Below are 15,130 nucleotides of genomic sequence, written 5' to 3'. Positions count from 1 at the left end.
ACGAGCGCAGAAGCTCGAGCCACCGTCTCTCTCATCACTGGACAGAGAAATAGCAGCAGGGGCCATTGGTTTCCCCTGCTGTCAATCAAATCCAGGGACACAGGAGCCGAGTCCCGGGGAGAGAGCCCGCACAGGTGCCCCCCCAGGAATGTTGATGCCCCTTACACACAGCTTCAGGCATGGGTCCCCTGGAACATAGAACCTGGGGTGGAGACGGTGGGATCTTCCGCCGCAAATTGAGAAGGGGGGGGGGGGGGAGTGAACTGCCCCCCCCCCGCGCCTAGTTGATCAGCGCGGGGAACATTACAGCTTTCATTTGAATAGTTGTGTGTTCCCCGCCGCGCCTTGTCATATATAGCCCCTCCCCCTTGTCCGGGCACTTTGATAGACAGATCACTCATCCAATCCTGGGATGGGTGATCTGTCTATCAAAGTGCCCGGACAAGGGGGAGGGGCTATACATGACAGGCTTGGCTTGCTCTTTGGGGACTAGACAGCGGCTCTTTCCGCCCCCTCTCCAAAAAAAGTATCGGGGGAGCATTTGCGCGAGTACTTGCGCAAATGCTCAGTATCGGTCCCGATACCGATACTAGTATCGGGACAACCCTAGTAGGGACCGATCTGAATGTACAATGTATATCCACTTAAGCCCCGGACCAATATGCTGCCTAAAGACCCAAGGGGTTTTTATAGTTCGGGACTGCGTCGCTTTAACAGACAATTGCGCGGTCGTGCGACGTGGCTCCCAAACAAAATTGGCGTCCTTTTTTCCCCACAAATAGAGCTTTCTTTTGGTGGTATTTGATCACCTCTGCGGTTTTTAATTTTTTGCGCTATAAACAAAAATAGAGCGACAATTTTGAAAAAAATTCAATATTTTTTTTTTCTATAATAAATATCCCCCAAAAACATATATAAACATATTTGTTTTCCCTCAGTTTAGGCCGATTCGTATTCTTCTACCTATTTTTGGTAAAAAAAAAAATCGCTTATCAGTTGGTTTGCGCAAAATTTATAGCGTTTACAAAATAGGGGATAGTTTTATTGCATTTTTATTTTTTTTACTACTAATGGCGGCGATCAGCGATTTTTTTCGTGACTGCGACATTATGGTGGACACGTCGGACAATTTTGACACATTTTTGGGACCATTGTCATTTTCACAGCAAAAAATGCATTTAAAGCGGATGTGCCACGGGAACAAAATATTAAAAGTCAGCAGCTACAAATACTGCAGCTGCTGACTTTTAATATTAGGACACTTACCTGTCCTGGAGTCCAGCGCCGATCGCAGCAGAGCACGAGCGATCGCTCGTCACTCTGCTGCTCCCCCCGCCATCCACGCTGAGGGAACCAGGAAGTGAAGCGCTGCGGCTTCACTGCCCGGTTCCCTACGGCGCATGCGCGAGTCGCGCTGCGCCCGCCGATTGGCTCACACGCTGTGTGCTGGGAGCCGAGTGTTCCCAGCACACAACGGGCGACAGACGGGATGTGACGGAATGCCCGTCTTTCGCCCGTATCGTGTGGCCGGAAGTGGGTGCAAATACCTGTCTTTAGACAGGTGTCTGCACCCCCCTCCCCCCTGAAAGGTGTCAAAAGTGACACCGGAGGGGGGGAGGGTTCCGATCAGCGGGACTCCACTTTAGGGTGGAGGACCGCTTTAAATTGCATTCTTTATTGTGAAAATGACAGTTGCAGTTTGGGAGTTAACCACAGGGGGCGCTGTAACATTTAGTGTTCACTTAGTGTGTGTTCACAACTGTAGGGGGGTGTGGCTGTAGGACTGACGTGATCGATCGAGTCTCCCTTATATAAGGGATCACTCGATCGATGCGCCGCCATAGTGAAGCACGGGGAAGCCGTGTTTACATACGGCTCTCCCCGTTCTTCAGCTCCGGGGAGCGATCGCGATGGGGCGGCTATAAACGAATAGCCGCGCCCTCGTCCCGGATCGCTCCCCGAGGCTTACCGACTGCCGCATGTAGCGGGGGGGGGGGGGGTCCCGATCGGACCCCCGACCCACGTCAAGCAGAGGACGTACAGGTACGTTGATGTGCCTGTCCGTGCCATTCTGCTGACGTATATCTACATGAGGAGGTCGGCAAGTGGCCAAGTAAAAAGCTGCGTAAATTGACGGCGCTATACAGAGTAGCTAAATAATAATAAAAATAATAATTCTAGGAAACGGATCGGCTCAGTCATCCTTTCAATGTAGTACTTACTTCCCTCCAGTCCGCAAAGAAATTCTTTTGGAATACGTCTTTGGTGGTGTATTCATGATCCAGCATTTTGCCATAGAAAGTGGCAACTTCCTCAGCCGGCAAACTAAGTTTCATCTCTTCTCCTAAAATACATGGAAAAGGATAAATGAGTGCAATAACCCCGACAAAGCAGCTGCAGACTATATTGTGTTACACATGGCACCTGGATTTCCACCCTGACCGTATTTCCTAGCTTCTAACATGATTTCAGTTATGTGTTTGTTCCGAACATGTCACAAGTTTGAGGACACCTGCCCATCACACCTACAGGAGCTTGTTGGACGTCACATCTCAAAACCACGACCATTATTTATAGCGTTGGTCCCCCCACTTTGTGGCAAAGTTTTGGGGGTTTTGGTAGATCATAAGCTCAATAATAACACGCAATGCCAAGCTGCGGTTTCCAAAGTGAGCAAAGTCCTTTCTTGTATTAACCACTTAAGACCCGGACCTTTAGGCAGCTAAAGGATCCGGACAGTTTTTGAGATTTGGTACTGCGTCGCTTTAACTGACAATTGCGCGGTCGTGCGACGTGGCTCCCAAACAAAATTGGCGTCCTTTTTCCCCCACAAATAGAGCTTTCTTTTGGTGGTGTTTGATCACCTCTGCGGTTTTTATTTTTTGCGCTATAAACAAAATTAGAGCGACAATTTTTTCCTTTTTGCTATAATAAATATCCCCCAAAATATATATAAAAAACTTTTTTTTCCTCAGTTTAGGCCGATACAAATTCTTCTACCTATTTTTGGTAAAAAAAAGAATCGCAATAAGCGTTTATCGGTTGGTTTGCGCAACATTTATAGCGTTTACAAATAGGGGATAGTTTTATTGCATTTTTTTATTACTACTAATGGCGGCGATCAGCATTCTTTTTCGTGACTGCGACATTATGGCGGACACTTCGGACAATTTTTGGGACCATTGTCATTTTCACAGCAAAAAATGCATTAAAAATGCATTGTTTACTGTGAAAATGACAATTGCAGTTTGGGAGTTAACCACAAGGGGGCGCTGAAGGGGTTAAGTGTGACCTCATCTGTGTTTCCAACTGTAGGGGGCTGTGGCTGTAGGTGTGACATCGATTGTGATTCCCTATGTAAGGGAACACACGATCGATGACGGCGCCAGTTACACACAGCTCTCCCAGTTCTTCAGCTCCAGGGACCGATCGCGGGACTCCAGCGGCGATCGGGGCCGCGAGTCCCGCGGCCACAAAGCTTCGGACCGGGTCGCGTGCGACCCCACGGCTGGGCTTAATGTGGATGTGCCCAGCCATGCCATTCTGCCGACGTAAATCGGCGAAGGGGTCCTTAAGTGGTTAAGAGGTATGAGAGAGAGAGAGAGAGAGAGAAAGAGAGAGAGAGATCTGTACCAATCATTAGTAAGACCTCATCTGGAATATGCAGTTTAGTTCTCAAAAAGGATATCAGGGAACTGGAGAAAGTGCAGAGAAGTGCAACCAAACTGATAAGAGGCATGGAGGAGCTCAGCTATGAGGAGAGATTAGAGGAACTGAATTTATTCTCTCTTGAGAATAGGAGATTAACCCTTTCATGACTAAGCCCATTTCTGACATTTGGTGTTTACAAGTTAAAATCCGTATTTTTTGCTAGAAAATTACGTAGAACCCCCAAACATTATACAGTGATACCTCGGTTCACGAACGCTTCTGTTCACGAACAACTCGGTTCACGAACAGAAAAGTTCATATAAATATGCTCCGGTTCACGAACTCCGCCTCGGTTCACGAACAGGAGCCGCGGCCATTTTAATGCTATTTCCAGGCTGTCACATGGTCGTGACTTCCTGTAGGAAGATCGTGGAGAGAAGAAGACACACAGAAAGAAGTGTACTGCGAGTACTGTGCATACATTTCAAGGTATTTTTTGATTTTTGGTGTGCTTTTTAGCACATACAGTACTGTACTGTACTACAGTACTGTTCTTGCTGTTCTTGCTGTATTGTACAGTTCACTGGACACCCAATATGGCTCCCAAGAAGCATAGTGGAAAGAATAAAGTGCAGAGCAGCAATGAAGGTGACAAGAACAGCAATGCAGGTGACAATGTGCAAAGGGGAAATGCAAGTGACAATGTGCAAAGGGGAAATGCAAGTGACAATGTGCAAAGGGGAAATGCAAGTGACAATGTGCAAAGGGGAAATGCAGGTGACAAGAATGTGCAGCGCAATATGGCTCCCAAGAAGCATAGTGGAAAGACGAAAGTGCAGAGCAGCAATGAAGGTGACAAGAACAGCAATGCAGGTGACAATGTGCAAAGTGGAAATGCAAGTGACAATGTGCAAAGTGGAAATGCAAGTGACAATGTGCAAAGTGGAAATGCAAGTGACAATGTGCAAAGTGGAAATGCAAGTGACAATGTGCAAAGTGGAAATGCAAGTGACAATGTGCAAAGTGGAAATGCAAGTGACAATGTGCAAAGGGGAAATGCAGGTGACAAGAATGTGCAGCGCAAGCATGGGGGCAAAAAGAAAGTGCAGAGCAGTAGTAAAGGTGACAGCAAGGTTGTGAAGAAAATAACCATTGAGCTGAAGAAGGAAATTATAGAAAAGCATGACCGTGGTATTCGTGTGACTGATCTGGCCTCGGAGTACAAGATGGCAAAGTCAACAATCTCGACTATTCTGAAAAACAAAGCCGCCATCAAAGGAGCTGATGTTGCAAAAGGAGTAACAATGTTAACCAAGCAGAGGACGCAAGTGCTGGAAGAGGTGGAAAAACTTTTGCTTGTGTGGTTGAATGAGAAACAGCTGGCAGGTGATAGCGTTAGTGAAGCTATGATCTGTGAGAAAGCCAGGAAATTGCACAGTTATTTACTGCAAAGAAGCCCCTCTACAACTGCAGCAAGTGACGAATTTAAAGCCAGTAGGGGGTGGTTTGAAAAATTCCGCAGGAGAAGTGGCATCCACAGTGTGATTAGACATGGTGAGGCTTCCAGTTCTGACAAGGCCGCAGCAGAAGCCTACAAGTTAGACTTTGCGGAATTCATGAAGACAGAAGGATACGTCCCTCAACAAGTGTTCAACTGTGATGAAACAGGGCTCTTCTGGAAAAAAATGCCGAACAGAACCTATATCACGCAGGAGGAAAAGGCACTACCAGGGCACAAGCCCATGAAGGACAGATTGACCCTTTTGCTGTGTGCCAACGCAAGCGCCGATCTGAAAATTAAACCACTACTGGTGTACCATTCTCAGACCCCTCGTGCATTTAGGGAACAAAATGTGAACAAGGCCAGACTGCCCGTCATGTGGAGAGCCAATGCCAAAGCTTGGGTCACAAGGCAATTGTTTATGGAATGGCTGCACGAGGTGTTTGCACCCACCGTCAGAAAATATCTTTCTGATAACCAGCTGCCTGAAAGGTGCCTTCTTCTGATGGACAATGCCCCGGCACACCCTCCAGCCTTGGTGGATGATATGGATGCTGAGTATGACTTCATCAAGGTAAAGTTCCTCCCCCCCAACACAACACCACTTCTGCAGCCTATGGACCAGCAAGTCATCTGCAACTTCAAGAAGCTGTACACAAAGGCGCTCTTCACTAGGTGTTTTAATGTCACTGAAGAGACGTCCTTGACTTTGAAAGACTTCTGGAAGAAACATTTCAATGTTGCCCACTGCATTAACCTCATTGACAAAGCCTGGGAAGAGGTCACTCCCCGAACCCTAAATTCAGCCTGGAGGAAACTGTGGCCAGAATGTGTCGCTGAACGTGAACATGACATTGAAGTGCCTGATGCTGAGGTAGTGGAGGAAATTGTGTCCATGGGCAAGAGTATGGGTCTGGACGTTGATGGTGCTGATGTGGAAGAGCTTGTTGAGGAACATAGGGAGGAGCTGACCACGGAAGAACTTTCTGAACTCCACAGTGAGCAGCAGAAGGCACTTCTTGAGGAGCATTCCACTGAGGAAGAGGAAGAAAGGGAGGAGGTTAGCAGTGATGCCATAAAATCCATTATGCAAAAATGGAATGAGTGCCATGATTTTTTTGAAAAGCACCACCCCAACATAACTGTCGTGAACAGAGTGTTAAATCTCATGAATGATAATGTGGTCTCTCATTTCCGGAGGGTTATGCAGCGCAGGAAGAGACAAGTGACATTGGACAGATTTTTCAGCAAAACTGAGCCTGCAGCTAGGAGACAAAGGAGAGAGGAAACCCCTGAAGGAGATCCCCCTGATGTCCTTATGGAGGGGGACTCTCCCTCCAAACAATAACTGCCTCCCACCTGCCTCCCACCTGCCTTCCTCCATGCCAGAAGTCATCACAAGCAAGGTTAGTGTCCTCTCTTTATACATTACTATACTGTACTAATGTGTATTGTAATTTTTGTGCTTCAAAAACCCCCAAAAAAAGGTCAGCACGGATTAACCGGATTTACATTGAACCCTATGGGAAAATGTGCCTCGGTTCGCGACCAATTCGGTTCGCGACCAGAGTCAGTTCACGAATTAAGTTCGTGAACCGAGGTATCACTGTATATATATATATTTAGCAGAGAATCTAGGAGAATAAAATGGCGATTGTTTCAATATTTTATGTCACACAGTATTTGTGCAGTGGTGTTTTAAACGCAACTTTTTGGGAAAAAAATGTACTTTCATGAATTGGAAAAAAAATGATACGGTAAAGTTGGCTCAATTTCTTTGTATAATGTGAAAGATGATGTTACGTCGAGTAAATAGATACCCAACACGTCACGCTTTATAATTGCACGCCGAATGCCGAAAAACTACTGTACTTAAAAATCTCCATAGGCGACACTTTAAACTTTTTTTTTTTAAGGTTACCAGGTTAGAGTTACAGAGGAGATCTAGGGCTAGAATTATTGCTCTCGCTCAGACGATCGCGGGGATACCTCACGTGTGATTTGAACACCGTTTTCATATGCGGGTGCGACTTCCGTGTGTGATTTCTTTGTTGCGCAAGCTCGCAGGGTGCTTTAAAAATGTTCCCCCCCCCCCCTTATTTAATTTTATAATATTAAAGTGTGTTTTTTTTTTATCACTTTTATTGCTGTCACAAGGAAACATCCCTTGTGACAGTAATAGGTGGCGACAGGTACTCTTTATGGAGGGATCGGGGGTCTAAAAGACACCAAATCCCTCCTGTGCACTTCAAAGTATTCAAAATCGCCGAAAACGGCGATTCTGAATACTGTGTACTTTTTTAAATCAGGCGCCATTGGCATGCCGAATAATCTGGAAGGGACGTCACGACGCCGCTTCCGTGTTTACATTGCGGAGACTGAATCGAAGCCGTTTACGGGTTCGTTTTAGCCTGAGCCTAAACACTGGAGGCATTGGATTGCGGATCGGGTCTCCCGGTGGGATCGGAGGCCCGGTCAAGAGCGGCGAGAGGGGGGGGGGAATGTCCCCTCCCGCATAACAACCAAGCGGCATTGGTTGTTATGCCTGGATAGCCAATCGCTGGATCTAAACAACGGTACCGGGATGATGCCTGCAGCTGTGGGCATCATCCCGGTATAACCCCCGAAAGCCGAGGACGCATATATGCGTACGCTCGGCGGGAGAGGGTTAAGGGGGGGGATATGAGGAGCTGCGGTGGCTCAACGCGATTGGCACTGCGCTGACAAGCCATTCACCTCTGCAGCTAGGGGTTCGGATCCCGGTCTCGGCTACATGTGAATTGAGTTTGGTGGTCTCAGCCCGGCTCCCGGTGGGTGTGCTATGCGAGGTAAGCCTGCGCTTAGTACGCCCACCCCCCTCCCACAAAAACCACCACACTTACACGCACTCGAAATTGGGTTAACATCACGCACTTTGACCACGCGGTCTCTAAAAAGAGAGGCGAAGGACTAACGGGGCTGGTTGAGTGGGCAGGATCCTCTCACTCCCTTATAGGGAGTCCCTCTGCCCTGTTGGGCTTCAAAGCAGAGCAGGTAGGGCGGGCAGTGTGGGAGGACCCCCTCACACACCCGCCATTGCCACCCGGGGCATGGAGAAAGGTGGCAGATTGCCTCTGGGAGAGGCCTGCCTACTCCCAACTCCTGCAGTCCGGCTCCTCTCTCGAGTACACGCACAAAATACACTTTAAAAAAAAAAAAAAGAAAAAAAAAAAAGGGGGGGGGGGGATATGATCGTCATGTACAAATATATAAGGGGTGAACTTGGTGTCGAGTTATTTTACATCTAGAGGAAAAGAGATTTCACCTCCAAATACGGAAAGGTTTCTTCACAGTAAGAGCTGTGAAAATGTGGAATAGACTCCCTTCAGAGGCGATTATGTCCAGCTCCGTAGATTGCTATAAAAAAAGTCTGGATACTTTCCTAAATGTACAGAATATAACTGGGTACTTTTATAGGTAAATTTGATCCGGGGAAAATTCGATTGCCTCTCAGGGGATCAGGAAGAAATGTTTTCCCCTGCTGGAGCAAATTGGATCTCATGCTCTGCTGGGGTTTTCAACCTTCCTCTGGATCCACTGTGGGTATAGAATTGGGTATATGGCAATGTATGATATTTTTTTTTTTTATGGTTGAACTACATGGACTTGTGTCTTTTTTCAACCCAACTATGACCAACAATGTAACTATGTAATAACAATTGCCTCCAATCCTCTGAGAAGGCTTTCCACAAGATTCTGGGGAATCTGGAAGAATATGAGCCTATTCAGTCAAAACAGCATTTGTAATACAAGTAACAGATATATTGAGAAGGCCAGGTTTGCAATTGTCACTCCAATTCATCTAAAAGGTGTTTCAAATGGGTACTGTGCTGGCCACTAGAGCTCTTCCACACCAGGGGTGGGGTCACCAAATATTTCAAAGAGACAGTTTACTGTCCTTCAGACTTCAGGGGGGGGCAGAATGTGACCAGCTGGGGGTAGAAAATGTCCTGGGCCAGGAGGAGGAGGAAAAGTGCCCCCTCATTTGTATCAGTGGGAGGAATAGTGCCCCATCATTGGTGTCAGTGGGAGGAATAGTGCCCCATCATTGGTGTCAGTGGGAGGAATAGTGCCCCATCATTGGTGTCAGTGGGAGGAATAGTGCCCCATCATTGGTGTCAGTGGGAGAAATAGTGTCCCGTCATTGGGAGGAATAATGCAACATCATTGGTTAGTCAGTGGAAGGACTGTAAACTGGCCCTTTGCTTAGAAAGTTTGGAGACCCCTGTAGTAAAAGAACAGTTGGCATTGGAGATACCCCAGTACGAGATGCGTACCTGCACGGGAGACTAAATAGAAGCCTGACCCATCCATCTCTTCTTGGGGAATTGGGGGGGGGGGGGGCGGATTTCCCCCCCTCTTTCTTTTGGGGGGGGGGGGGGGAGGAAGGAAGGAAGGAAAAAAAGGGGAGGAATAGAGAAGCCCTTGTTACAATTAAGATTAAGGTAACGGGTGAAAAAGAAATAAATGTAAATATAGGTGAACATATATTGTGAAATAAGAATTGTGACCATAACTATTTTTTTCATTCTGTTTTGTTTCCTGGATAATTCCTCCTTTTTGGATATAAAATAAAAAGATAGAATTTCTAAAGAAAAGTTGGCACTGCTTGCCCATACCATTATAAGAAGGGTTGGCACTGGTTGCCCTTACCATCATAGTAAAACCTGACGTCATCTGGAAGAGGTTCATACGGAGGAGCAAAGTATGGGCCTCTATGTTCAAGAAACTTCCACTTGGTGCCATCGTCATGATTGGCTTCTTCCCACCTACAAACATGAAATCAGGTTTACAACAAATTCACAGCAAACAAACAAATCTATATAAGGGTATAAAAAAATTGAAAAAAATTAAATAAAAAAGACGCAGGGCGCAAAGGACCATCTGGTTGTATCCTCATTTCTATCTCTGCATTGCCTGCAAATATTTGCCAGTCAGTAACTACCTGTGGTGGGTTCGGATATGAACTGATATAGGCAGCGACCAAAGACCGTATTCTGGATGAGAAGGAAGATTGAAGGTGGTAAGTAAAGGCACTGGATGGAGGGCGATTTGCATGCAGAGGGAATTGGGGGGGGGGGGCGGTTTCTTTAAAAAGTTGGTATACATTTCCTTTATCCAACTAAATCACTTTCGCTCTAAACACTGATAGCTGAATTCAGGTAGGCAGGCGCATCGTTGCGGGCGGCGTAGCGTATCGTATTTACACTACGCCGCCGTAAGTTTGCAAGGCAAGTACTGTATTCACAAAGTACTTGCCTGCTAAGTTACGGCGGCGTAGCGTAAATGGGGCCGGCGTAAGCGCACCTAATTCAAATGAGGGTGTGTGACCTGACGTGATTGACGTTTTTTTTTTTACAAACGCCGCATGCGCCATCCGTGTACATATCCCAGTGTGCATTGCAGCAAAGTACGCCGCACGGACGTATTCGTTTCGACGTGGACGTAAATTACGTCCAGCTCTATTCACGGACGACTTACGCAAACGACGTAAAATTTTCAAATTTCGACGCGGGAACGACGGCCATACTTAACATTACTAGTCCAGCTATTTGATGGAATAACTTTACGCCTGAAAGTGCCTTACGTAAACGGCGTATCTGTACTGCGTCGGCCAGGCGTTAGAGGTGCACGATTAATCGCGGAGAGAATCGCGATTTCGATTCTCCCCGCCTGCGATCTCCCCGCGGTATGACCCGCGATTCTTATATGTCACCGCCATTCCACGTAACCAGCGTGGAACGCAAATGCCGCCGACAACGGGACAGACGTGAGCAGCCTGGACTTCTCTCACAGTTCAATACAACTGTAGTGTGTATCCATGCGCCACCCAGTGGTTCCCGGCGGTACTGCTTCTGATGTATTTATCTTTCTCACAGTTCTGTACAACTGTGTGTATCCATGCGCCACCCAGTGGTTTGCCGGCGGTACTGCTTCTGATCTATAAAAAACAGACCAGTGATATGTCTATATTGTTAAAGACCATATAACACCTATGAAAAAAAGCAAAATCAAAGTTTGATTCTGCTTTTTTCAAAAGAGTTATATGGTCTTTAACATTATAGACATACCACTGGTCTGTTTTTTATATATTCGTATTTTCAAATAAATCACAGGTTTATTTAGGGGGGTTTCTGGCAATCAATTTTTGAGAATCGTGAGAGAATTGTGATCTTTAGTCTAAGCAAAAGAATCGCGATTCTCATTTTGACCAGAATCGTGCAGCCCTACCGGGCGTACGTTCGTGAATCGGCGTATCTAGTCATTTACATATTCTACGCCAACCGCAATGGAAGCGCCACCTAGCGGCCAGCCTAAAAATTACACTTTAGGACACTTACGCCGCTCGTATCTTAGCCTAATTTAAGCGTATCTGGTTACCAGAATACGCTTAAATTTGCGTCGGCGCAGATTCAGACTTAGGCCGGCGTATCTACTGATACGCCGGCCTAAGTCTTTCTGAATCCACCTATGAGTGTACAATAGTCAGGGTGCCTCACATTGTTTTATTTAACCGCTCCCTGTGCGCCGTACAAATCCGTCCTTGGACGGGAGCGACGACATCTCAGTCCTCCCTGTAGCAGTGGTCAATATAGAATTTTTTTTTGAGCCAGCGATTCCTTAGAAAGTAAAAGCAAACAAAGTGTCTGAGCAGCCACTTGATGAGAAAAAAAACTCAGTATCTGCTCCTTTGTGCAAGGAGGAACAGGATGAGCTCTGCCAGATCCCTACTAAATGATCCCCAGCATGCCACTGGTGTGAACAGACTTCATATGGGTGGCCTAAGGGCCCAGACATCCTCTAGTGGGACCTGTGCTTACTGCCCCCGGCACCATGGAGCTCAATTGGCATTTGCCATCGAACACTAGAATTGGCAGGTCCGCCACTGGTGCCCCATGCTTTTTACAGATGAGAGCAGGTTCACCCTGAAAATATGTGCCAGACGTGAAAGGATCTGGAGAAGCGATGGAGAACGTTCTGCTGCCTGGAACATGGTTCGGCATGTCCGGCTTGGTGGTGGGTCAGTTATGGTCTGAGGAGGCATATCCATGGAGGGATGCACAGACCTCTAGTATAAACAGAAAAGTCAGTGCTACTATCCATACACCACATAGATAGCGGAGCTCCAGGGTGCTCGATCCAGTCACTAGGGGAGTAGAGTAATTAGGAAAAGATAATCTGCACTCTGGTCGTTGCCTTTTTAAAAAAATATTTGTTTTTATTGACAAGCCACAGTGAAGAAACGCAAATAAGAAAAGTTTATGCGTTTCAGCCTATAAGGCCTTAGTCATAACCATTATGACTAAAGCCTTACAGGCTAAAACGCGGCAACTTTTCTTATTTGCATTTGTTCACTGTGGCTTGTCAACAAAAACAAAGATTTTTTTTTAAAGAGCAACGACCGGAGTGCGGATTATCTTTTCCTCCGATACAAAACTCTACAGGTTAGACAATGGCCCCCTGACTGCCATTAGGTATCGGGATAAAATCCTTGGACCCATTGTCAGACCCTACGCTGGTGCAGTGGGTCCTGGGTTCCTCTTGGTGCACGACAATGTCCGGCCTCTTGTGGCGAGAGCATGCAGCCAGTTCCTGGAGGATGAAGGAATTGATACCATTGAATGGCCCCCCTCACTCGCCTGACCTAAATCCAATAGAACACCTCTGGGACATTATGTTTCAGGCCATCCAACACTGAAATGGCTGCACCTCAGTCTGTTCAGTTCAGGAGCTCAGTGATGCTCTGGTCCAGATCTGGGAGGAAATACCCCAGGACACCATCCGTCGTCTCATTAGGAGCATGCCCTGATCTTGTCAGGCATGCATACAAGCATGTGGGAGCCAAACTACTGGAGGACCATTTTGAGTTGTTGCAATAAAATTTCAGCAAAATGAACGAGCCTGCTGCATAATTTTTTCACTTTGATTTTTCGGGTGTCTGCTTTGAATTCAGCCCTCTGTAGGTTGATAATTTTCATCGAAAGATGTGGCATCCTTTCGTTCCCAACACATTAACCAGTCCATATCAGTATAGATCCCAAACACATTACCCAGTCCATATCAGTATAGATCCCAAACACATTACCCAGTACATACCAGTATAAATCCCAATACATTACCCAGTCCATACCAGTATAGATCCTAACATCACCCAGTCCATACCAGTATAGATCCTAACATCACCCAGTCCATATCAGTATAGATCCCAAACACATTACCCAGTCCATATCAGTATAGATCCCAATACATTACCCAGTCCATACCAGTATAGATCCCAATACATTACCCAGTCCATACCAGTATAGATCCCAACACATTCCCCAGTCCATACCAGTATAGATCCTAACACATTACCCAGTCCATACCAGTATAGATCCTAACACATTACCCAGTCCATACCAGTATAGATCCTAACACATTACCCAGTCCATACCAGTATAGATCCTAACACATTACCCAGTCCATACCAGTATAGATCCTAACACATTACCCAGTCCATACCAGTATAGATCCTAACACATTACCCAGTCGATACCAGTATAGATCCTAACACATTACCCGGTCCATATCAGTATAGATATCCAGCATGAGATTTTTTCCCCCATTGAGAACTGATGTGTTTTTTTAAAGAGTTTCTTTATTTTTTTTGAGGCAGTGTATATAATGTTTGGGGGTTCAAATCGTTTTCTAGTTAAAAAAAAAAAAATGCATTTTGTTTTTTACATGTAGTAGAGGAATGCCATAATTGGGTAGAACTCGTTAATAAATCATCTGTGTTGGGTGCAAGATGGTCAGGGCACCTCACATGGTTAATTATCTACAATGTAACTATTATGCGAATGTCCTATAAGCCAAAAAAAAAAAAGCTGTTTTTAGTAGGGGGTTCCCCCGAAAACCTAAAAAATACTTTAACCGGTTAACACCCGCCCACTGTATAGATACACGTCCTCTTTTTAAAGATAGATATCTCGGTAACGGCAGCAGCTGCTGCCACAACCGAGGTATCCATCTCTTTTGTGGGCGGGCGTGTAAAAGATAACGGCAGTCTCCGTGAAATCGCCGTTATCGGTGGCGGGAGAGGGGGCCCCCCCCCCTCCGCCGCTTACCGTAGCCGTCGGTAGCGGCGGAGGCGATCGGGTGCTGCTGCCTGTTCAGTGAGGACGCGAGTGAGGGCAAGATGGCCCCCACCCGTCCTCATAGCTTTGCTGGGTGGAAGCGACGTCAAAATGTCAGTCCCGCCCAGCGTCTTAAAGAGACAATTTTTTTGTTGTCATTTTTTTAAATCACAAAATTTCCATTTTTTTTTTTTTTTGCATTTAAGTCTAAATATGAGATGTGAGGTCTTTTTGACCCCCAGATCTCATATTTAAGAGGACCCGTCATGCTTTTTTCTATTACAAGGGATGTTTACATTTCTTGTAATAGGAATAAAAAGTAATACATTTTTTTTTTATTTCAGTGTAAAAAAATATAAAATAAATAAAAATAAAACATTTTTTTTTAAAGCGCCCCGACGAGCTCGCGCACAGAAGCGAACGCATACGCGATTAGCGCCCGCATATGAAAACGGTGTTCAAATCACACAAGTGAGGTATCGCCGCGATCGTTAGAGCGAGAGCAATAATTCTAGCCCTAGACCTCCTCTGCAACTCAAAACATGCAACCTGTAGAATTTTTTAAACGTCGCCTATCGAGATTTTTAAGGGTAAAAGTTTGACGCCATGCCACGAGCGGGCGCAATTTTAAAGCGTAACATGTTGGGTATCATTTTACTCGGCGTAAGATTATCTTTCACAATATATAAAAAAATGGGCCAAATTTATTGTTGTCTTATTTAATTAAAAAAAAGAATTTTTTTTCCAAAAAATTGTGCTTTTAAGACCGCTGCGCAAATACGGTGTGACAAAAAGTATTGCGATGACCGTCATTTTATTCTCT

General features: G+C 45.9%; 1 protein-coding gene across 2 annotated transcripts in view; it reads right to left on the bottom strand.

Annotated features, from left to right (window-relative positions):
- Positions 1-15,130, bottom strand: part of TOP1MT (DNA topoisomerase I mitochondrial) — a 138,670-nt gene that overhangs the window by 55,838 nt on the left and 67,702 nt on the right. For both annotated transcript variants that reach the window (XM_040352129.1, XM_040352130.1), the window contains 2 exons: positions 9,845-9,960; positions 2,223-2,344 (listed from right to left, as the gene is read on the bottom strand). In XM_040352129.1, coding sequence (XP_040208063.1) covers positions 2,223-2,344; positions 9,845-9,960 — 238 coding nt within the window. The remainder of the gene's footprint in view (positions 1-2,222; positions 2,345-9,844; positions 9,961-15,130) is intronic.

The sequence above is a fragment of the Rana temporaria genome, chromosome 5 (assembly GCF_905171775.1).
Source record: "Rana temporaria chromosome 5, aRanTem1.1, whole genome shotgun sequence".
Classification (NCBI taxonomy): Eukaryota; Metazoa; Chordata; class Amphibia; order Anura; family Ranidae; genus Rana; species Rana temporaria.
Note: the sequence above shows the minus strand (reverse complement) of the source record. Positions and strands in the feature narration are given on the sequence as shown.